This window comes from Schistocerca cancellata, chromosome 9 (assembly GCF_023864275.1).
Source record: "Schistocerca cancellata isolate TAMUIC-IGC-003103 chromosome 9, iqSchCanc2.1, whole genome shotgun sequence".
NCBI classification, from domain to species: Eukaryota; Metazoa; Arthropoda; class Insecta; order Orthoptera; family Acrididae; genus Schistocerca; species Schistocerca cancellata.
The window spans coordinates 511,058,180-511,083,095 of NC_064634.1; the positions used below are offsets into that span (position 1 = coordinate 511,058,180).

The 24,916-nt window shown below is 37.1% G+C and overlaps 1 protein-coding gene across 6 annotated transcripts in view; it reads right to left on the minus strand.

The window, feature by feature from the left end:
* The window catches only part of LOC126101112 (GDP-D-glucose phosphorylase 1), a 92,841-nt gene that overhangs the window by 48,131 nt on the left and 19,794 nt on the right, over positions 1-24,916 (minus strand). For 4 of the 6 annotated variants that reach the window (XM_049911794.1, XM_049911792.1, XM_049911790.1 and 1 more), the window contains 2 exons: positions 15,997-16,099; positions 125-228 (listed from right to left, as the gene is read on the minus strand). In XM_049911794.1, the coding sequence (XP_049767751.1) occupies positions 125-228; positions 15,997-16,099 (207 nt within the window). The remainder of the gene's footprint in view (positions 1-124; positions 229-15,996; positions 16,100-24,916) is intronic. The other 2 variants (XM_049911793.1, XM_049911791.1) reach the window with 2 other exon arrangements.

The following is a 24,916-nucleotide window of genomic DNA, read 5'->3' on the forward strand; positions in this document are numbered from 1 at the left end:
GAACAACTGCCTTCCCATTGCATATACAGTAACATGTCATAATATTATAGCTCTACACTGCATGAAAGTGAAAGGTTTTCACTAAGCTACATATTCATAATAAGTTAGCAAGAAATAGCCTTACCTTGCTAAGGTTTCTGGACATTTATCCGATGGCAGCTGAAAGACAAATCCTTTCGCTGGATAGTTGACCAGTATGAAACATGGGCCACTCAAGTGCTGCACAGACTAATTTAGCATTGACAATATGTATAAACACAATTTCAAAACTTAATTAGGCTTTTTATTTTAAATAATGTATGAATAAGTTGTTACAATGACTACAGCATAACAGCTAATAATTTTACAATTAGCCTAATGGTTTTACAAACTAAAACAATGCTTTTTCTTTATTATTGCTGCAGGATCTATTGAAACAATATGACTTTGTACTGCTACAACATGATGTCCAGCATAATGTCACTGGCAGCCAAATCAGAGATTCAATTCTGTTCTCATGTTTGTATTTTTAATTCTATATTTCAGATTTGTTAGAAATCCCAGAACCTGTTTGTTAACCAAAATAATTATTATTATATATGAATAGGAACACTAATCCACAGTTGCCAACCTTAAGAACAGATTGCATATAGAACTAGCAAATCACAAATATTCACCATCTTTTGATGAATTAATGCACACAGTTAGAACATACGTCAATACCATAATTGAAAGAAAACATGCGATACAACAAAAGAAACTCACCAAAATGATAAATCACAGAAACATCACCAATACAACAAATACACTTTTCACAAAAGAGTGATTAATCTAACAGACACAAAATTGCCTGAACAAGAGAGTAGCCTGCTTGAAAATGATTCCAAACATAGCATAAACACAATGGTGTCACACAGGACAATAGAGAATATCATAACAGAAACAAGACACATCATACAGAAACAAGAAAAACTAAACACACCTGAATTCAATGCAAATCTAACAAGAGACTAGTTGCTGAGGAAATAAGAAACATCAAATAGAACAAAACCACTATAAAAGAAAACAGAATGACAACTGAATAAAAAAACTACAGAAAACTACAGAAAAAATTAATGAAAGAAAATGCCATTATCACAAGATCTGACAAGGGAAATTCAATCATAGTCATAAAAGAACAGGAATACATTGACAAAACAACAGAATTCTTCCAAAGCAACAACATCACAGAATTAAGAAGTGATCCAACAAGCCAATACCAAACAAACTTCCAGAAAACTCTGAAAACCACATAAACAATTTTTACAGACACACAGATTAAAAGAATGATCCAGAAAAATACCACCCCCAATTTCTGCTACAGACAATATAAAATACACTGAAAACAGAAGTCTAAAGAACTCATGTGACTTAACAGAAAAAATAAGAAATGAAAACATACAAAACATCCAACTGCAAGGAAACATTTCCACAACAAACATAAAAGAAATATTAGCCATACTTAGGCTCATCACAGAGCAAAACCACTTCACATTAAACAATAAATTTTACTCTCAACACGATGGACTACCTATGAGATCCCCAATCAGTGACCTCTTAGCTGACATTTTCCTCCATCAGATGGAAAAGCAAATCTCTGACAAAATAGTAATACCAAAACAGTTCAAAATAATATATTGGTACAAATATGTAGATGATATAATTTAACTAAAAGATGAATCAAAGTCTCACATCAAATAAAGTCATGAGGACATAAACACCATCCATCCACAAATACAGTTCACCACTGATACACAAACAGACGAAAAACTCAATTTCCTAGATCTTACCATACACAAGAGAAACAACAGACATGAGTTCACAATTTAAAGGAAACCCACAATCACTAGCACCATTACTCCATTATTCATAACCAATCCAGTCACCCTATAACTCACAAAGAAGTAAGCTTCAGATATTTATTACACAGACTGAACAAAACACCCATGAACAAACAATATCACACACAAGAACTGCATACAATAAAACAAATTGCACAGAAGAATGGATACGATACAAAAAGAGTAGATAAAATAAATCACAAACTACAAAAATTAGCAACACATAATCATGAAACATACACACAAACAAACACAACACAATATACAGCAAATCAGCAGACAGTCATCAATAAATGACACATAATTACAAACGATAATAGTCACAAACAGGGTGAAAAATATACTAAAGAAACCAAGACTCAACATAGCACACAGAACCAACAACACAATACAAAACAGATTTGGAAGAAATACTATGAACACTGCCAAATATAGCCAGTCATATATACCAACTAACTTACAACTGCTTCCAATTTGTATATGTGGGTCGTTGTTGTTGTGGTCTTCAGTCCTGAGACTGGTTTGATGCAGCTCTCCATGCTACTCTATCCTGTGCAAGCTTCTTCATCTCCCAGTACCTACTGCAACCTACATCCTTCTGAATCTGCTTAGTGTATTGATCTCTTGGTCTCCCTCTACGATTTTTACCCTCCACGCTGCCCTCCAATGCTAAATTTGTGATCCCTCGATGCCTCAGAACATGTCCTACCAACCGATCCCTACTTCTAGTCAAGTTGTGCCACAAACTTCTCTTCTCCCCAATCCTATTCAATACCTCCTCATTAGTTACGTGATCTACCCACCTTATCTTCAGCATTCTTCTGTAGCACCACATTTCGAAAGCTTCTATTCTCTTCTTGTCCAAACTAGTTATCGTCCATGTCTCACTTCCATACATGGCTACACTCCATACAAATACTTTCAGAAACGACTTCCTGACACCTAAATCTATATTCGATGTTAACAAATTTCTCTTCTTGAGAAACGCTTTCCTTGCCATTGCCAGTCTACATTTTATATCCTCTCTACTTCGACCATCATCGGTTATTTTACTCCCTAAATAGCAAAACTCCTTTACTACTTTAAGTGTCTCATTTCCTAATCTAATTCCCTCAGCATCACCCGACTTAATTTGACTACATTCCATTATCCTCGTTTTGCTTTTGTTGATGTTCATCTTATAACCTCTTTTCAAGACACTGTCCATTCCGTTCAACTGCTCTTCCAAGTCATTTGCTGTCTCTGACAGAATTACAATGTCATCGGCGAACCTCAAAGTTTTTACTTCTTCTCCATGAATTTTAATACCTACTCCGAATTTTTCTTTTGTATCCTTTACTGCTTGCTCAATATACAGATTGAATAACATCGGGGAGAGGCTACAACCCTGTCTCACTCCCTTCCCAACCACTGCTTCCCTTTCATGCCCCTCGACTCTTATAACTGCCATCTGGTTTCTGTACAAATTGTAAATAGCCTTTCGCTCCCTGTATTTTACCCCTGCCACCTTCAGAATTTGAAAGAGAGTATTCCAGTCAACATTGTCAAAAGCTTTCTCTAAGTCTACAAATGCTAGAAACGTAGGTTTGCCTTTTCTTAATCTTTCTTCTAAGATAAGTCGTAAGGTCAGTATTGCCTCACGTGTTCCAACATTTCTACGGAATCCAAACTGATCTTCCCCGAGGTCGGCTTCTACCAGTTTTTCCATTCGTCTGTAAAGAATTCGCGTTAGTATTTTGCAGCTGTGACTTATTAAACTGATAGTTCGGTAACTTTCACATCTGTCAACACCTGCTTTCTTTGGGATTGGAATTATTATATTCTTCTTAAAGTCTGAGGGTATTTCGCCTGTCTCATACATCGTGCCCACCAGATGGTAGAGTTTTGTCATGACTGGCTCTCCTGAGGCCATCAGTAGTTCTAATGGAATGTTGTCTACTCCCGGGGCCTTGTTTTGACTCAGGTCTTTCAGTGCTCTGTCAAACTCTTCACGCAGTATCTTATCTCCCATTTCATCTTCATCTACATCCTCTTCCATTTCCATAATATTGTCCTCAAGTACATCGCCCTTGTATAAACCCTCTATATACTCCTTCCACCTTTCTGCTTTCCCTTCTTTGCTTAGAACTGGGTTGCCATCTGAGCTCTTGATATTCATACAAGTGGTTCTCTTCTCTCCAAAGGTCTCTTTAATTTTCCTGTACGCAGTATCTATCTTACCCCTAGTGAGACAAGCCTCTACATCCTTACATTTGTCCTCTAGCCATCCCTGCTTAGCCATTTTGCACTTCCTGTCGATTTCATTTTTGAGACGTTTGTATTCCTTTTTGCCTGCTTCATTTACGGCATTTTTATATTTTCTCCTTTCATCAATTACATTCAATATTTCTTCTGTTACCCAAGGATTTCTATTAGCCCGCGTCTTTTTACCTACTTGATCGTCTGCTGCCTTCACCACTTCATCCCTCAGAGCTACCCATTCTTCTTCTACTGTATTTCTTTCCCCCATTCCTGTCAATTGTTCCCTAATGCTCTCCCTGAAACTCTCTACAACTTCTGGTTCTTTCAGTTTATCCAGGTCCCATCTCCTTAAATTCCCACCTTTTTGCAGTTTCTTCAGTTTCAATCTGCAGTTCATAACCAATAGATTGTGGTCAGAATCTACATCTGCCCCAGGAAATGTCTTACAATTTAAAACCTGGTTCCTAAATCTCTGTCTTACCATTATATAATCTATCTGAAACCTGTCAGTATCTCCAGGCTTCTTCCATGTATACAGCCTCCTTTCATGATTCTTGAACCAAGTGTTAGCTATGATTAATTTATGCTCTGTGCAAAATTCTACAAGGCGGCTTCCTCTTTCATTCCTTCCCCCCAATCCAATGTGGGTCAAGCATGCGAGAATCTCAGAACCAGCTACAGAACATCTCAGAGCACTGGAAAGCAACAGCTCACACTCAACATCCACAGATCAACTGATAGCACAGAATCACCATCCAACAAACACTGAAGCTGGTTTAAAGATTCTTAAAACTAGTAACAGCTTATACCAAAAATTAACAATACAAGAAGACTATCACATCCAGAAATCAATAGCCCAAGCTAAGAAAGTACTAAATGAGTACACATCACTGTGCAACAAAACCCTCTTTGCCAGAATTGAAGAACTATATAAATAACACCCATACCAAAACTTCACACGATCAGCCCCCAGAACTAAATTCCCCCCCACCCGCACCCAATACTGCACAACATTCACTCTACATGCCTACAAACAACAAAAAACACTTCAAATCTGCGTGCCTCACCCGGGCAAACATGCCATGAAACAAATCAATACTACACAGCCACATCAACATGTAATGGTGGAAAAACACTGTGCAAGTTCGAAAAATCACAGAAAATGCCTGACAAAAGTGATAGAAACGAACATGTTAGTACACCACAAAAAAGGAGACCAAAACCACAACATCAAAGCTGTAAGTCACATGAAAAAAAATGCAATACATATTCATTTTTGTTCAGAAATGCATAATAAACAAAGAAAAAATTACATTTTGCTGTTTGCGGATAACGAGTTGTAGATTGTGTAGCAGACTCACAGCTACCAACATTAACATTCAGTAGCTTCATGTAAGATATATAAGCTAATGCATAAACCCATCCTTTTTTTTAAATAAGTTAAAAAACCAGAACTTTAGCCATATTATAATAAGCAACTTATAGTGCATCAGCCCAGTTATACATATCTCAACTGTGAACCATGAACAAACCATGTATAACATTTGACAACAATCATCTCATTCACAAATATAAATATTTTTTACCAAATATTCTCTAAATGATAATATGTATAACAGTTTTACAGAAATGAAATCAAGTAACCTCTTGAAGACAGGACAAAAAGTGCTGAAACATGTCTGGGTAAAACAAGACTCCAAAGGTGTCTTGCATAAAACAGAATTCATCATCCCATTTTCTTAGCAAGCATGGAAATAAGAAGAACTGCAACACCACAAGATGAGTATCACCCTCTCTTCTACCGTTGGTAAGTCATCAAACCTGTATCTAGAAAATTCCAGTTCTACTGTTCTTTCCATATTCACTCAGGGTGTTAGGAAAGAGCCCACTCAGCTTTACAACTGAAGAAAAAGGTTTAACTTTTCCTAGATCCAATACCTAAAACATCTATAGTTTTTAAGAAGTTATCATCTAATGGAAACTTTTGTTTGATGTAACTATATGAATTGACAAAAGCAACTTCTGATGTCTTCATAAAATTTTCTAACAACAGATTTTTGAAGCTTGGTATGATGAATGTAGCTTCTAGTGTCTACAACAATGACATTGACAAAATCTTCATCCCCTTTGTGATATTTATTTTTCTGGAATTTCAATTCCTTCAGACAACCAGAAATGGCTACTGCAGGAGGTTTGATGTTTGATAAATCTCACAATCAAATCAGAAAATTAGGTATTTTGAGTGCTATGAAGTTTATGAATTACTGGCTCTTCTTTCTGGAGGAATACATTTGTTCTGGTAAATAAGCACGAATACATTTGCTTTGGTAAGTAACATAAGACTGTTATTCCAGAAAATAAGATATAGTTTACTAACTGGATCACTTAGAATAGGGTGTACTATACTTAAGTGAGAGCTATTTATGCTTTTTGAAGCTTCCCCATTGAAAACTTTTATCATATGTTACCACTGTTCAGTTATTCTTCCTGTTGACTAGTGGAAATACAGCCACTTTGCAACAATATGCTTCAGTAGTTTATGGGGTTTAGTACCGTATATATTTTAATAAATTTTAAACGTAGACAGTTTTTTGAACATTTTTGGAGGGAGTAGCAAATGTCCATTACAAATTCTTCAGCACTGAAATATTTGAGAATTTTTGCACCTGTTTTTGCAGCTAACTGAACAAGCTTTTATTCATATGTGAAGTTGAACTTTCTCCAAAAAAGCAGCAACTCCTTTCATATGTCCTCACCATTGTATTTGCATTATCATGTGAATGAAGTACAGTTTTTCTATAGAATTCCTTTTCTTAGAAGCTCATCACTCAAGAGATTAAAAATCTCCTCACCAGTTTTTAAACTTGATTGCACCAAGGATAGTATTGTGGTGCACATCTTTCCCTCTTTAACATGAAAGTAACGTGAATATATCTTTAATATTTGTGCTACCATTGGTTGCAAGAGAGGCATTGTGCATCACAAAGAGGTTTACTACTGAAATTTTGAGAGGGCTCTTTCCGGGAAGAGTCAAACAACACATTACTTCTTCCCGAATACATTTCAAGTAATCAATGCGATGAGAAAATTTGAGAAATTACAGCTAATACAGAGCCTTACCACACACCATTTGCAAGTGGAACGGGGTAGGGAGGATCAGTTAGTGGTCCCAGAAACACCCTCTTAGATGGCTTGTGGAGTATGATGTTGAGCAGAAGAGAAAAGGGGTTTACTTTTAAATATTCTACTGTTTCATTTTATGTTCCTGGTGACAAAGAATTTATAACTCTAGTTGTTTTAGTTCTACCATAACTGTGTTCTTCAACAATCTGAGAATCAGAAAACTTTTTTTGAACAGCTGTGATGTATGGGCTCCACAAGAAACTGGCAGACAATTAATGAACTAAAAAGTATTCAGTGTTGGTGTTAGAGTCTTACTCATCAGGTTTTATTTCAAATGATGACAATGATGTGTTTGAAGACTTCAAGTTTGTTAGGTTTACAAGTACTTTACACAAAACATGAAAACGAAAATCATCATGACCAGCATGCTTTACAGAACTCTCTTGAACACAATGTGCAAAACACATGTTGCTCTGCCTTATTAGATTTTACCAAACTTAGCCTTTCTAAACCATATGATTTCCTATATTTCTAGCCAGTTCTACTTTTGTTGTTACATTGCCAGCCATTGTTATTAACTCTGTGGTGTTACACCATATTACAATATGAAATTGCTGCAGTAATTATGCCTTCTTCTACAGTACTCAATTGTGATCATTTTTCACTTTAGCTTTTTCACTTTCATTCTTACTACAATCAAAACAATAAATAAACCTGTGACTGTTGGCACCTTGAACAGTTTACAGATGAACACCTTGAACCTTGTGATGTCATATGGTTCGAAAGCAGTATTATTCCTATCCTTAAAGCTGAAATGCACAGAATGAAAAATTTTCATCCTCAATCAGCATCCTCTATCTGAATAAGCTGTGGTGACAAAATCATTCATAGACAGATTTACTACGTACTCGGGAAGGAAATCATTACAATGTACAAAGTATTTTAGTAGCATATGAGTACTGAAATGTAAACAGTAGTGTTTTCAATTGTTTAAAACAGCAAATTGAAAAATGTATATTTCCATAATTTTAGTCACTCGCCATACCTCCACAATTAAGGTACCAAATGCATAGCATTCAATCTATAATAGTTGGCACCCATGCTCACCATTCAGATGGCACTTCAGCTCTGTTTGTGACTTGCACTGTGTTTATGAAACAAACTTGCTTTCAGTATTAACTGTTTGCTTTCATTAATTATCCTCCTATCATATTTATTACACAATTTGGGTGACTTTTCATTAAGTTTTACATAAAAAACTTGGTTTTCTGGTATTTGTGTTCACAAAATATACCCTTGATATTATCAGCAAGTTAAACTGGCAAGAGTAAATTATATCTGTAAGTCACTGCACAGTGTAAAGCAATAAAGACATTTGTGTGTCTGTGACAGAAATAACTTGGTTATCACAACATGTACAGCAACGTTTCTGTAAAATCATTTGGTGTAAGTTTCCAAAGTCAGCTGCTCATGGTGATATGGTGCTACTGTCTGACACAGTATGGTGTTCAAAATTCACCACAGAAAATAATAAAACAAACGTGCATACACATAATTTAAAAAATCCCATATTGTTACAGGCGGCAGTTCTGGCCAAAACCAGGAAAAGCTCCAATAATTACACGTATACAAACAATATTCTTATTATGATATGGGACATTTTGTCTTACATTAACCATCTGTGTGTTGACAAAAATTAGGAGGGACTCACTGTGGTTATCAATCGTTCTTATACATCCTTAAGTCCTCTTTCTCAAAGAATCACACTCAAGTAAACACACTTCACTGCCCTTGAGTTTGGTTACATGCATGGGGTACACAATATGTGAGCCGTGCAATTGTCAATGCATGTGGAATACACAATAGCCAGAAATACAGGGCTATTACAAATGATTGAAGCGATTTCATAAATTTACTGTAGCTCCATTCATTGACATATGGTCACGACACACTATAGATACGTAGGAAAACTCAAAGTTTTGTTCGGCTGAAGCCGCACTTCAGGTTTCTGCCACCAGAGTGCTCGAGAGCGCAGTGAGACAAAATGGCGACAGGAGCCGAGAAAGCGTATGTCGTGCTTGAAATGCACTCACATCAGTCAGTCACAACAGTGCAACGACACTTCAGGACAAAGTTCAACAAAGATCCACCAACTGCTAACTCCATTCCGCGATGGTATGCACAGTTTAAAGCTTCTGGATGCCTCTGTAAGAGGAAATCAACAGGTTGGCCTGCAGTGAGCGAAGAAACGGTTGAACGCGTGCGGGCAAGTTTCACGCATAGCCCGCGGAAGTCGACAAATAAAGCAAGCAGGGAGCTAAACGTACCACAGCCGACGGTTTGGAAAATCTTACGGAAAAGGCTAAAGCAGAAGCCTTACTGTTTCCAATTGCTACAAGCCCTGACACCCGATGACACAATCAAACACTTTGAATTTTCGGCGCGGTTGCAACAGCTCATGGAAGAGGATGCGAAACTTGTTTTCAGTGATGAAGCAACATTTTTTCTTAATGGTGAAGTGAACAGACACAATGTGCGAATCTGGGCGGTAGACAATCCTCACGCATTCGTGCAGCAAATACGAAATTCACCAAAAATTAACGTGTTTTGTGCAATCTCACGGTTTAAAGTTTATGGCCCCTTTTTCTTCTGCGAAAAAAACGTTACAGGACACGTGTATCTGGACATGCTGGAAAACTGGCTCATGCCACAACTGGAGACCGACAGCGCCGACTTCATCTTTCAACAGGATGGTGCTCCTCCGCACTTCCACCATGATGTTCGGCATTTCTTAAACAGGAGATTGGAAAACCGATTGATCGGTCGTGGTGGAGATCATGATCAGCAATTCATGTCATGGCCTCCACGTTCTCCCGACTTAACCCCATGCGATTTCTTTCTGTGGGGTTATGTGAAAGATTCAGTGTTTAAACCTGCTCTACCAAGAAACGTGCCAGAACTGCGAGCTCGCATCAACGATGCTTTTGAACTCATTGATGGAGACATGCTGCGCCGAGTGTGGGAGGAACTTGATTATCGGCTTGATGTCTGCCGAATCACTAAAGGGGCACATATCGAACATTTGTGAATGCCTAAAAAAACTTTTTGAGTTTTTGTATGTGTGTGCAAAGCATTGTGAAAATATCTCAAATAATAAAGTTATTGTAGAGCTGTGAAATCGCTTCAATCATTTGTAATAACCCTGTATATGGGAATGCCACAGGGACTCATCGGCCAATCCATTTTTCATACAGACCTTGTCACATCAAGGATATTATCCTATGTACATGACGTGCCTGTTGATTAACCTCATCCTTAAACTGTAGCAGAATACAATTCCTGTATTGTTCCCGCATAGAATAATATGACTCTGTTTCACTGTTTTATTTACAGTGTTCACTCTCCATGGAATCTGTAATCTTATTCATATACCAGCACAAGCTCAAAACAATTACGAAATGGCTGATGCAGAGGGTAGTTGTAAATGCTGCAGCAAGTCAGAGGACTGAGCACGAAGACAAAGGCAGCCAGTAACACATGTACATGGGTTATCAACAAGAAGATAGCCCACACGCCAAGAAAAATGGCCCATTTCTCAACAGGTATTTATTTCCACACAGTTGATTATAGGATTTTTTAAAAGGACTTTGACCCAATGCACATACTCTTTCAGTAGTGGCTACTTTGCTATTTTTTAACTCGATAATTGCTCACAAACTGACCTGGGTAGGATTAAATCATCTTGGGTTATTTTTATGTCAGAAAAGTTTTCAACTGAACCTTTTTTCTTTTATGGCCACATACTTAAGAAAACCTTCCTGCTTCATTTTGTACGTAGCACTCTTTTTCATCATTTCTATTTTTGAATGCCAGCCACTTTCTGATAGCAGATTTTGAAAAATAACTGCTGTCATTTCATGTGGCGCAGCCTGCGACTCTGGATAATTCCCAGTTGTTATTCTCATTTCTACTGCTCTCTATCACATTCGCCTTTCTTTTGTTTAAAGTAGCCCATGCATCCAGTTCAACCATTCTAAATCTTTATTTGCTTCCTGATAGAAGGGACATGTAATATTCAAAGCTTCTTTTTTGTAAATATATTTCCCAAGTGTGATCTTTTATTCCCATTCAGAATTTTCACACATATATTTAGCTGTTTCTTTGTCAAGTGTGACAATGAGTTGCAGCCTTCCCTCTGCCCCTTCTTTATACAAATTGTTGTCTCTCAAACTTTTCACACTCTTCTTGGCAGCTATGGTACATTACTTAGCTGCCCCTGTAACTTGTTGTAAATAAGCCAAGGTAAGTAACCAGTAGCCTGTGTGTAACTCAATTTTACAAAACTTGAGAAGAATCTGGGCCCATGGTGCATTCAAACTAAACCTTGAACACTTTTGCAATTAGGTGAAAGTGCTTGTCTTTCAACCACAGGCACTTACAACTACTACTAACATAAACTATGCAGAGTTATCAGCAGCTAACAGCAGCTATATTACAGGTAGCGCAAGCATTAGCAAATGTAGCAGGAACGTTTCAAGCACCATCTGTGTTTACATCTTTTCCACTATTTATTGAACATCATGAAGAACAGGATCCTTACTACTGACAACTACAGTTATATTACTCAGCTTGTCAAGTTTCTGACTTGGAAAGACAAATACTATGTTCTCATTATGGAATCCTGAACTGTATCACTTAATACAGAAATTCGGGCTGTTAATGAATCTGGTACAGCTTGATCTGTCTAGAATATTTGCTTTATTGTGAGTACATTTTTTGACAAAAACATGTTCTTGCAGCAAGATTTAGATTTCTGGCAGCCAAAAAAAGGTTCCAATAAATCACATGCAGATTGGGCTGCCAACCTACATGGATTAAATATGAATTATAATTTAAATTTTTGAGCTGTGAGCATTATGCAGACTCTCTAATCTGGGATGTTATAGTGTAGTTTACCCGACTCAGAATGAGGAACCAAGGAACCACACATTAAGGAAATCAGATCTGTCTATGATAGAAGTAATGTGAATACATTAGGCCTCTGAAACTGCTCACACAGGGCAGAGTTCGTTTAAGATGGAAGAAGCCATTGCAGTCAATTCGCCAGCATTGGTGATGAGGGTACGGCCCCTACCTGCTCTATGGCCCAGACAGCATATGTCAGTAGTAATGCCATAGGCCACCTATAAACACCGTTTCTTTCTCCATGCATGCAGCGTATATCTCCATCGGTGCATAGTGCATCACAGGTGTGGAAAACAGTAACACTTGCAAGAGGTAGTTGTGGCAATTACAACGCTGCTTATGGCTCAACCTAAGGAAGTATACCAACTGAGTGTAAGGAAGTGCAGGTTTCACATAAAGATTTGGAAAGGTGCAATCTGTACAGTAAATTAATCTTCAATTTGCCAGTGAAAAATGCTCATATTGGAGCACAAAAAAGGCTAATATGCTCCTGTCTCAAAAGACTCTGACTGAAAAGTGGCATACCAGCTGACTCATTCTACCTTCCTCAACACCTTTAAAATTTTTTCCAAAAATTTTGGCATGCGAGAATATTCATGTTCTTTTCAACATGCAACTCACATCTAATTTCCCCAAGCTCCCCTAACTGTAACTCATCCACACCCACTAGTCTATTGTAGTAAGTCACTCACACCTGTCCACTCCCATTTCCCCATTCTTACTCATTCATTCAGCCCAATATGTTTGTCTTTGCCTCTTTGTTTGTCTCTAACTGTCACTGTCTACTGTCTCACAGCCACAACCTCCTTCATTCTGTCCAACTACTAACATCTGCTCTCACTGTCACTGCCTATCCCTTCCTCTCCCTTACTACTACCATCTCATTCATTCCTTCCCACTGCTACTGTCTCTTCCCACTGCCACTATCTCTGTCTTCCTCATAGTCATTGTCATACACTCTGTCTCTCATTATTACTGCTCTCACCCATTTCCACTTTCTCCTTCTCTTTACCCCTCTCCCATGGCACTGTCCCTTTCACTCTTTTCTTAGCATTGTTCACTCACTGCAACTGCATCCCTCTCCTTCCCTCGCACTGCCATTGTCTCCTTCGTTCTTTCTACAATGCTACCAATGTCTACTGTCTTCCAGTATTTATCACTTTTCCATCTCTTCCCTGCAGCCACTGTCTCTCTCAGTATAAAAAAGCGTGAATATGTCTGCATGCCAAAATTTTGGGGAAAAGATAGAATGAGACAGCTGGTACCCCACTTTTCACGCAGAGTCTTTTAAAACAGGAGCGTATTAGCATTTTTTGTGCTCTGATAGGAGCATTTTTCCACTAATTTCCTTATTTTCCCTGCTACAGCAGGGCATGTCACTCACATCAAAATACTATTTGGGTGAGTAAAGTTTTGACAGTTTATTTATGTGAAATTGAAATAAACTAATTTCACACCTCAACCTCACACCAGAAATTACATACATATTTTACAAGTATAAGTAGGGTAACTTTGAACCTCTGTATGTCAGAAATGGGTAAAGGTATCAAGACAATTTGTAGGGTTGTTCGAGATTGGAATCTTAGAATATATCATAAAATTTTCAGCCATTTGCTGTGCACAGCCATCTTGGAATCTGCACTCAGTTTTTGTACCCAAAAACCATGTTTTTCAGGTTTTCTCAGGAATTGCCCATGAACTGAATGGTGCCTCCATCACCCCCTTAAGGTGCACCAAAGATGACATATAATGCAAAAAGAACCAACCAATTTTCTCCACTTGCCTAAGCCAGAGGAAGTGTGTAATTTTCAAACTTTCACCTTGTACTTTAGGATAGTTACAGTAAGATGATCCTTCTGCTGGGTGTACAAATGGTCCCTAGGCCAAGGGCTTCCGAAAACACTTGATCCCACCTTGCTATCACCAACAGAAGCAAGGTATGAGTCCTGGAAAAATCCCATTTTGGTGTGCAGTGTTTTGGGACATATCTGTAGTGCATACTGTCACACGTGTACCGATCACAGAGAAGTATTATGATATTAATTAAGTAGAGCTGGTAGTCCACAGGCCAGATAGTCAAGAGCTAGCTTTAATGCACTGGGCTATCTGAATGGGTTAAGGATAACAGTCCTAACTTTATAAAATTTTAAAAATTGTGGGATGTGACAAAAGATGAACAAAACATCCCAATTACATTTCATCTGTGAAAGGAGAGCTAAGTAATACTGGTACCATTTACACATTGCCATGCATCATAAAGTTTTTTCATATTAACAGAATCTTCCGTTGGTTCTTGGTAGAACAACATTATAATAAATGAAAAGCAACAGTTTGCTTTTGTTCTACAATATGACTTTTATTGTTAACCGGTTTTAGGCTTACAAGGCCATCTTCAGACATTTACTGAATATTATCACCAAAGAAGTTAAATGTTAGCAGACAACTTCTCTTCCAATGTTGTCTGCTAACATTTAACTTCTTTGGTGATAATGCTCAGTAAATGTCTGAAGATGACCTTGTAAGCCGAAAACCAGTTAACAATAAAAGTAATATTGTAGAACAAAAGCAAACTGGTGCTGTTCATTTATTATAAAGCTTTTTGCTAAATAAAAAACTAGACATAGATAGTAAAGCAGCTAATCCATGCAAAGCACACAATGCAGTACAATCCATGAAATATACCAGGAGTTTCAAAATGAATATTGAGGTTTTAAGGCTTTGTAGCATTTATCACATTCAACTTACAATTATAAATAACACATTAAATGAATGAATAAGTCAAACAGTTTATCTGACAAGTGTTCAAGAGTTCAAAACAGTACACAGTCATCGATAGGTGAGTTCTTTCCATACCTTGATCAGTGTGCTAGGGTAACTGTTGCACCAACTGCTTCAATCCTGTTTCTTAATTTGGGTTGATTAGCTGTTAGCAGAGGCACATACAAATGAGCCTTTATGAACACCCTCCCTCTCCACCCCAAAGGTAAAAACTTCATGACATTAGATCAGGTGACCATGGAAGCCAAACCAACTCTATTATCCAGCCCTTTGCGGCCAAGCCAGCAGTCAGGTACAATATAATTTACTCAATCCTGTACTGAGTCACCACTTTGCTGTCAAATAAAGTTAAGTGGTCCATCTTCTTCCACTGAGGAAAATGCCATAGCTCCAGTCCATCACGATATGAAACACCAGTTACAGATGCTTCACTGAAAAATGAAAGACTACAAACTTTCTGCCATTACACAATATAAAAAACATTCAATTAAAGTGAGTCTCATTGCAACTGTACCATCTCATAGGGATTTACGGACCACCAGATGCCCACATTGTGTGTGTTCACAATTCCACTTAAATGAAAGGTAAATTATTCACTTAAGCTGGTACGATCGAGAAAATTTTTATCATGATTCAGCAACATTTTGTTTGTAAAGATGACAAAGGAAACAGTGCATTTGCATACAGACAGATCTGCAAAAAAAATTGTATGAGTTGTTCTTTCATGTGCCGTGGTATTTATAATTGTGAGCTGACTGTAATAAATGCTACACAGCCTTAAAACCTCAATATTCATTTTGAAACATCCATTATTACCATTAAAATGGCTGATAATGATAAAGCAATGACATCAAAGTATCTGTTACTGCACGGAAAGCAGGTACAGTTCAGATATATGCTCTTGGGAACTGCCTACAGGAAATGTACGTGTTCTATACCATTTATGAAATATTGGCGCACAAAGATTAAATGAAAATTACAATCAGAAATTTTTTGACCACTCAAATACAGATAAATCTGACAAACTTACAATGTGCTCCAGGAGCATGGAGTAATTAAGGTAATAACCATGATAGTGGAGATGATTCACAGATGCATAGCCACAGAGGCTGTTAAAACCTACACGAAATGCCCTGCAATAGAGAAAAAATTAGCTAAATAAAGAAGGAAAGTTGTCCATACAAACAAAAATTTACATTTATAAAAATGACAGTTATCACTTTAAATTACAAACAACAAATAATAGGTATTATTTTCCTCTCTTTCAGTAACAGAATGCAGCTTTTAAGAAAGTTGCTTTTACTTCAATGATCATTGTGTCATTTATATTCATTTGAGCACTGTCATAGCAAGAAAACAGCAAAAGTTTCATGTTATCCTCCTGTACTGTGTTAATGCAAATAGCTTCAAATATTTACCAAAACATTACAAACAGCACAGGGTCCAAAAGTTAGGCATCTTGCAGAAAAGAAGAAATGAAAAGTTTGAAGGGGAAGTTATAGTTGATACAGTCACAAGAATATTGTGGAAGGAGGCTACTTTTTTCATGAGGAGGTCCTTGCATGAAGCAAGTGAGTATTATAACAGCAAATAAAGCAACATATCATAATAGACATAATCATGAGGTTAAATGACACTCGTCAACATGTTTATTATGTGAGTATTAAATACATTCTCAAAATACTAATCCGAGGAGGAATAAATATTGTGACACTCACATACATTTCATAGAGACTATAAACCCTTCTAGTACAGAGTGGTAAACTTTGAATAGAATGTTTGCTTTTGCTTGTGCTTGGATTCTGGGTTTGGTGAGGAGTAAGTTGTTGTCTATAGAGGAGAACTAAGATTCAAAAGATAAAAGAATTGTGTTGGCTGGGGTACACATGTGGAGAAGTAATATGATAAAACCCACACTGCAATGAATCATGTCTTGACTGTACAACAGATAAGATACTGATTACGATAAAAATATGTGAAAATGAAAGATATAATCTAAATTGTTGAAAGTAAAATGAAATATGTAATGGTGATTTTTGTACAACTGTGGTAAGGAAAAAGTATGGTTTGCCTCTAAATATGACTTCTTTCTAAATCAATAACTAAACCAACTTAAACAGTTAATAATGTGTTTTCATTTTTGGGCAATAGATTTCCTGCAAAATGTATAAGAAAAGTTGTTGATTAATTAGTGAATGTAAGAATGATTTCAAGAAACAGTGGGTGCAATTTACGTCACTCAATGGTATGAAAATGAGCATAAAATGTAATTAGTCTACACAGGGGAAAAAATGCCCACACGGGTAACAAAAAGAAAGAGCCTGTTTAGCTGTGGCATCTTATTGGTAGTAGCCCAGAGACACATACATGAAGCACTGCAATCACATGTCTATGTTTTTAGGTGCAACTAGATTTTCTGTTCCCATGTCTAATGCTTGTCTGCATAATGCTGCTCTGATGAATGAATTTCTTGGAAGTGAAGTTACTGATTGCATGCACTGGTCAGTAAGGTCTCCGGATCTGTGTCCTATAAAGTATGTCAGACATGCAGCCCAACTACTCTCACCACAGGACTTTTCATCACTTCCATACTTGTCTGGCCTGGTTGTCCAGTAGTAAAGCACATGCTTACAAACAGAAAAGTCATGGAATTGAATCCTGCTCAGACTGTAGAATATATGAGTTTGCCTTTAACACAGCCATCACCTCTCAATGATGTGAAAATTCAGCAGAAACAACAAGTGGTTCATGTTCCTTGATAAATCGCAGCCCCATTCCCCACTAGGATTACTCGTATAGGTTAGGGACACACAAGTCACCAAAGTGGCAACCAGTTCAAAAACTTGCACCAGACTGTGAAGTCGCATGGAATTATTATTATCTTCTTTCCTTTCTCAGACCTTAGGTCTGGTTAAAAATGGAAAGTGACGCTAACCTTGATCAAGCGTGACTTCCTTTTAACTGTACAGTATATGTTACATTGCATTTAGGAACTTTCGGGTAATTGAACATGTATCAATAATTACAGATTTCTGTAGTTGTATATATAAGTTTGGATGTAGCTGTATTGTGTTGATGTACTGGTGGATATTGTGTGGTATGACTCCTGTAGTTGATAGTATAATCGGTATAATGTCAACTTTATCCTGATGCCACATGTTCTTGACTTCCTCAGCCAGTTGGATGTATTTTTCAATTTTTTCTCCTGTTTTCTTTTGTATATTTGTTGTATTGGGTACAGACATTTCGATTAGTTGTGTTAATTTCTTCTTTTTATTGGTGAGTATGATGTGAGGTTTGTTATGTGGTGTTGTTTTATCTGTTATAACGGTTCTGTTCCAGTATAATTTGTATTCATCAATCTCCAGTACATTTTGTGGTGCATACTTGTATGTGGGAACGTGTTGTTTTATTAGTTTATGTCGTATGGCAAGTTGTTGATGTATTATTTTTGCTACATTGTCATGTCTTCTGGGGTATTCTGTATCTGCTAGTATTGTACATCCGCTTGTGATGTGATCTACTGTTTCTATTTGTTGTTTGCAAAGTCTGCATTTATCTATTGTGGTATTGGGATCTTTAATAATATGCTTGCTGTAATATCTGGTGTTTATTGTTTGATACTGTATTGCAATCATGAATCCTTCCGTCTCACTGTATATATCGCCTTTTCTTAGCCATGTGTCGGATGCGTCTTGATCGATGTGTGGCTGTGTTATATGATAAGGGTGCTTGCCGTGTAGTGTTTTCTTTTTCCAATTTACTTTCTTCGTATCTGTTGATGTTATGTGATCTAAAGGGTTGTAGAAGCGGTTATGAAATTGCAATGGTGTAGCCGATGTATTTATATGAGTGATTGCTTTGTGTATTTTGCTAGTTTCTGCTCGTTCTAGAAAGAATTTTCTTAAATTGTCTACCTGTCCATAATGTAGGTTTTTTATGTCGATAAATCCCCTTCCTCCTTCCTTTCTGCTTAATGTGAATCTTTCTGTTGCTGAATGTATGTGATGTATTCTATATTTGTGGCATTGTGATCGTGTAAGTGTATTGAGTGCTTCTAGGTCTGTGTTACTCCATTTCACTACTCCAAATGAGTAGGTCAATATTGGTATAGCATAAGTATTTATAGCATTTGTTTTGTTTCTTGCTGTCAATTCTGTTTTCAGTATTTTTGTTAGTCTTTGTCTATATTTTTCTTTTAGTTCTTCTTTAATATTTGTATTATCTATTCCTATTTTTTGTCTGTATCCTAGATATTTATAGGCATCTGTTTTTTCCATCGCTTCTGTGCAGTCGCTGTGGTTATCCAATATGTAATCTTCTTGTTTAGTGTGTTTTTCCTTGACTATGCTATTTTTCTTACATTTGTCTGTTCCAAAAGCCATATTTATATCGTTGCTGAATACTTCTGTTATCTTTAGTAATTGGTTGAGTTGTTGATTTGTTGCTGCCAGTAGTTTTAGATCATCCATGTATAGCAAATGTATGATTTTGTGTTGGTATATTCCAGTAATATTGTATCTATAATTTGTATTATTTAGTATGTTGGATAGTAGGTTCAGAGCAAGGCAGAACCAGAAAGGACTTAATGAGTCTCCTTGGTATATTCCACGCTTAATCTGTATTAGCTGTGATGTGATATTATTTGAATTTGTTTGGATATTAAGTGTGGTTTTCCAATTTTTCATTACTATGTTTAGAAACTGTATCAATTTAGGATCTACTTTATATATTTCCAATATTTGTAGTAACCATGAGTGGGGTACACTATCAAAAGCTTTTTGGTAATCAATGAATGCATAGTGTAGTGACCTTTGTTTAGTTTTAGCTTGATATGTCACCTCTGCATCTGTTATCAGTTGCTCTTTACATCCTCGTGCTCCTTTGCAACAGCCTTTTTGTCATTTATAATTTTGTTCTGTGTTGTATGTGTCATTAATTTCTGTGTAATGACTGAAGTTAATATTTTGTATATTGTTGGTAGGCATGTTATGGGACGATATTTAGCTGGGTTTGCTGTGTCTGCTTGATCTTTAGGTTTCAGATAAGTTATTCCATGTGTAAGTGTATCAGGGAATGTGTATGGGTCTGCAATGTAACTGTTAAATAATTTAGTTAAATGTGAATGTGTTGAGGTGAACTTCTTTAGCCAGAAATTTGCTATTTTATCTTTTCTAGGGGCTTTCCAATTGTGCGTAGAATTAATTGCTTGGGTGACTTCATGTTGCAAAATTATCACTTCAGGCATTTATGGTATCATCTTGTATGCGTCTGTTTCTGCTTGTATCCACCGTGCATGCCTGTTATGCTGTACCGGGTTTGACCATATGTTGCTCCAGAAGTGTTCCATGTCTGTTATGTTTGGTGGATTGTCTATTTTAATGTGTGTGTTATCTATTGTCTGGTAGAATTTTTTTGGTTTGTGTTGAATGTTTGATTTTGTTCCCTTCTATTTTCACTTTTTTTGTATCTTCTAAGTCGTTTGGCCAATGCTTGTAATATCTGCTTCTTTTCATCTAATTGCTCTATAGCTTCTTGTTGTGAGATTTTACCTAACCTTTTTCATTTTTTGTCTGACATTTCATTTCTTATAAATTGTGTTAGCTGTCCGATGTCTTTTATTATTATTATTATTATTATTATTATTTATTATTATATCCACACAGCTCTTTCTACTATACCCACTTTCTGAAAACCACTGCCAGTTGCAAAGTATAATGCAATTGATTAGTATGTTTTAAATACTAAAGATAAATCATATATAAACATTCAATGTTACTGAAGGGCAAATCAATTAAAAAAAATGATGTCCACACTGACTGTGTTATCTTCAATAAATATTTTACAAATAGTGCCAGTCCCACTAGCCCATGCAATAATGCTATACTCATGCAAAACGGCCAAGAAATGAGAGTTTTACTTGGATTCAAATCACTTTAGAGGACAATATTATGAAAAGGATATACTGCTTCTCTACAAATGACATTTAAAAATTAATAACCAAACTAAGCATTTTCAAAAAAAAAAAAAAAAAAGTGCATTGGATGCAGTAATTTCATTATAAAAAGTATAGCAAATGAAATCAAAATGTCATTTCCCTCACTGTCACAGTACTAGATGAAGGAATTTTCCCAAAACGTCAAAAAACTGTAAAAAGAATTGAAGCTTTGGTAAATTATGTTTATCAAGGGTATGAAAGACGGTTGTCTATGTGTGGAACACTTATTGATTTAAGAAAATTATTTGATTCACTGTCACATGTCATAATGATTAAAATCTTACAATACTGCAGCATCAAAGTTAAATCAGTCATTTTAATCAAATTTTATCCAAGCAATAGGTTACATGGGGCCTATATATGTAAATGAGCAGAGATCGGCAATACTCCCAATGACTAGAGGAATGCTCCATGTTTTGTAACTTCCTGTTCATATCCTACATTAATGATTTTTCATATTATATGATTACATACAATAATTAACAATATTATGAGATATGAAAATGAAAGCTTCCACTCACCACATAGAGGAGATGTTGAGTCATAGATAGGCACAACAAAATGACTCACAAATAAGCTTTTGTCAAAAACAGACGACATACACACGCATACACATGCATGTGCACACGCAAACGCAACTCACACACATGTCTGTAGTCCGTGGCAGCTGAAGCCACACTCCTTCAGCTGCCAGAGACTGCAGTCATGTATGCGAGATGCACTTGTGTGAGTGAGTGTGTGTGTGGGGGGGGGGGGGAGAGGAGGGGGGGGAGAGGGTCTATTTTTGACAAAGGCCTTGTTGGCCAAAAGCTTATGTGTGACAGTATTTTTGTTGTGCCTACCTGTGACTCAGCATCTCCGCTATATGGTGAGTGGCAACTTTCCTTTTCATAATATAATTCCATCCTGGATTTTCCGTATAATAATTAAATAAGAATTTACTATATGCTGATAATATGACACTAATAACTGCTGGAAAAATTTACAAAGTTTACTAGATAACAACAGAGACATGATGCAGATAACTAGTCAGTGCTGTCAGGCAATTAAGTTGTGCATTAACCATGTGAAAACAGAATTTGAACAAATCACAGACCAAAAGTTCTCTTGGGAAAGACACACTAATTATTTGTACAGAAAGCTAGTTTGTGTAGTTTATGAAATATTGCTATGGTGTAATTCCCCAAGAGTTAAACATATTTTCAGATGGCAGAGGAAAGCAATCAGATGTTTATTAGTATTAACATCCAGAGAATCCTGCAAAAACTACTTTCAATATCTCGGCATGACAATGTCTAGCCTGTACATGTATAACTGTTTAATATATGCTAGAGAAAACATGGAAAAATCAAATGAGATACTATGTGTATGTACACAATGCCAAAAACAATCACTTTCTTTGATTTGCCTTCCTCAAGACTAGCTACCATCAATAATAACTATGGACAACTTAAACAAAACAAAAAAAAAAATCACTAAGTTACCACATTCAGCTCTTATAGTACCACTAATCTAAGAGCTTTACAAATTTGGCTAAAATACAATGAATTCTATTCAGCTGACAATCTCCTAGAAACTAATCACTATTACGTACATGATGAAGAAAGCATTTTAGTTCTCAAACCAGCTGGTTCTTTTCCATGACCTTATGTAACTGATTACTGTATACTACACTGTGTACTTTCATGAAGTCAGTTATATGGAAAATACTGAAAGGTGAATAGAAACTCTGATGTTCTTGGCAGAGCTCATTCATATTGTCACATATGGGGGTTTCTTCTCATTCAATTTGCATACGGAGCAAATATGTAATTAGTCTAATTTTGTTTTTGCAGTGCCTATGGGAGTAATATGTAAGGAGCTGTAACATATTCCTGGAATATTACTTGATTAGTAATAGTTCATGAAATTTTGTGAGTAGGTGGCACAGATGGCATCTGTCTTCAAGCATCTACCAGTTCAGGTTTTTGAGCACGTCTGTGATGCTCTCACGAGAGTCAAACAAGCCTGTGACCTCCTTTGTACACATTCTGTAATATCTAGTACCGAGGAGTGACTGAAGACACTTTTAAAAACATAATGTTATCAACAAAACAAAATTAAATTATAATATTCTCAAATGAATATCCACACAACTAAATACAACAAAAATGTCTCCCCTATGATGATGTCTGGTATGTGCCTACATGATAAACCCCAGAGCCGTGGTAGGTAGTGGCGTGAAGACTGCGGGGGAGGGGGGGGGGGGTGTTACTGTGCCAGAGCTGCCGGCATATTATGGCTGATGTGGTGCTGGTGAAGACCTGGATGAAGTGGACCAGATCGGCATGCATGCAGTGCTGAGGTAAGACTGTTGGTACTGCCAACTTGTAGTGCTGGGACCGAACTGCTGAGGTGGTGAAACTGAACTGCTGATGTGGCCGGACTGAACTGTTGGTACTGCCAATTTGAGGTGTAGGGTGTAACTGTCTCCACACAGTCCAGCAGCAGCCAAGTAGGCCATGCAGGCACGGATGGGTATCCACATGCCGCTGCAAGTGCATTGACCTGTCGTAGCATAATAGTGCCTTGCTGGTAGCACTGTCTGCGTGACAGGCATGCATAACAGACTTCACAAGGTCTGGCAGTTGCCTGAACAGGCAGGCACATAAGGCTGTCCACACTGCGGTGCAAGTGCTTATGACCTGGTGTAACAAACTACTGCCCTGCCATGGCAGGTACACTGCCTGATGGTGAGGTTGGCATCCAGGTGCTGTAGAGGTGACATGTAATTCCGTGATAAACAGCCCAGGACATACAAGGAAATATCTTTGTTTTGTTGAGAGCTGTTTACCCATGTCATCCTAGCATGGCTGCTGCCCATACGGCCTGCACAGGAAATGACTGCCAGACAGATAAAACACATTCATTAACCACATTAGTTATAATCAATGCACTTTTCTAGGATGAGTAGCGTAGCTGCTACACAACTAACTTCCTTTGTACACTGGGTCATTTTCATAGTATCCTACCAGAGAACTGAAGGTTAAGCCTGTTTAACCCACGACAGAGCCAGTCTTATCATACCATTTCATATGTCCTTAAATTGTTGCATCGAGATATTGGCATGAGTTGACTAATTCCAGCTGTGACTCACTGATGCCATTTTAATATAATACTATGTTTCTTTGTTTCCTGGTTAAACAATTTATATTGCTGAACAATTAAAGCAAATTGGCAGTCTTTGCACGACCCTGAAGTCTTATAAGATCACATTGGTTGTTGGCACAAATTTTTAAATGTAGTACTATTCTATAGACGACTGCATAATCTGAAAAATGTCTGAGGTTGTTCTAACTATCAGGCCATTGAAATATTATACAAACATTAAGGGTTCCTGCATATGCCTGAAGTTCCTTACACATCTCTGAATGACTCTCCATCAAAGATGATATGTTGCATCTCACAAACCTAGAAATCAATCCAGTCCAAAAATTTGTTTTATGCCCCACATGAACACACTTTCATAACTAAGTACTGGTGTGACACTGAGTCAAATTCTTTTCCATAAGTCAAGAAATATTGCATCCACATGACTTCCTTCATCCATGACTTTCACAAGAGAAAAACAAAGTTTCATACGATTCATATCTTTGGTGTCACTGCTGGTCAGTGAAGTACCCCGCACATTACCGCACCTCCGCTGCCACCACAGTGGCATCTGTCGATATGCACATTCATTTGAGTAGCACACCATTTGGTTGCTCTGGGCTGCCACCAGAGGCTGCTGACCTTGGCTCAGTGCCTCTATCGTCCGCAGCCACATAGCACCTAGTGGGCAAATGGTTCTTATAAAGCCACGTACTGGCAACGTCAGCAGCCTTGTGTATGTTCTCTAAATTGTATTGTACTTATGGTGTCTTGCCATAACTTAATAAATACTAGGTTTGTTACGGCCATGGGTTTTATTGCA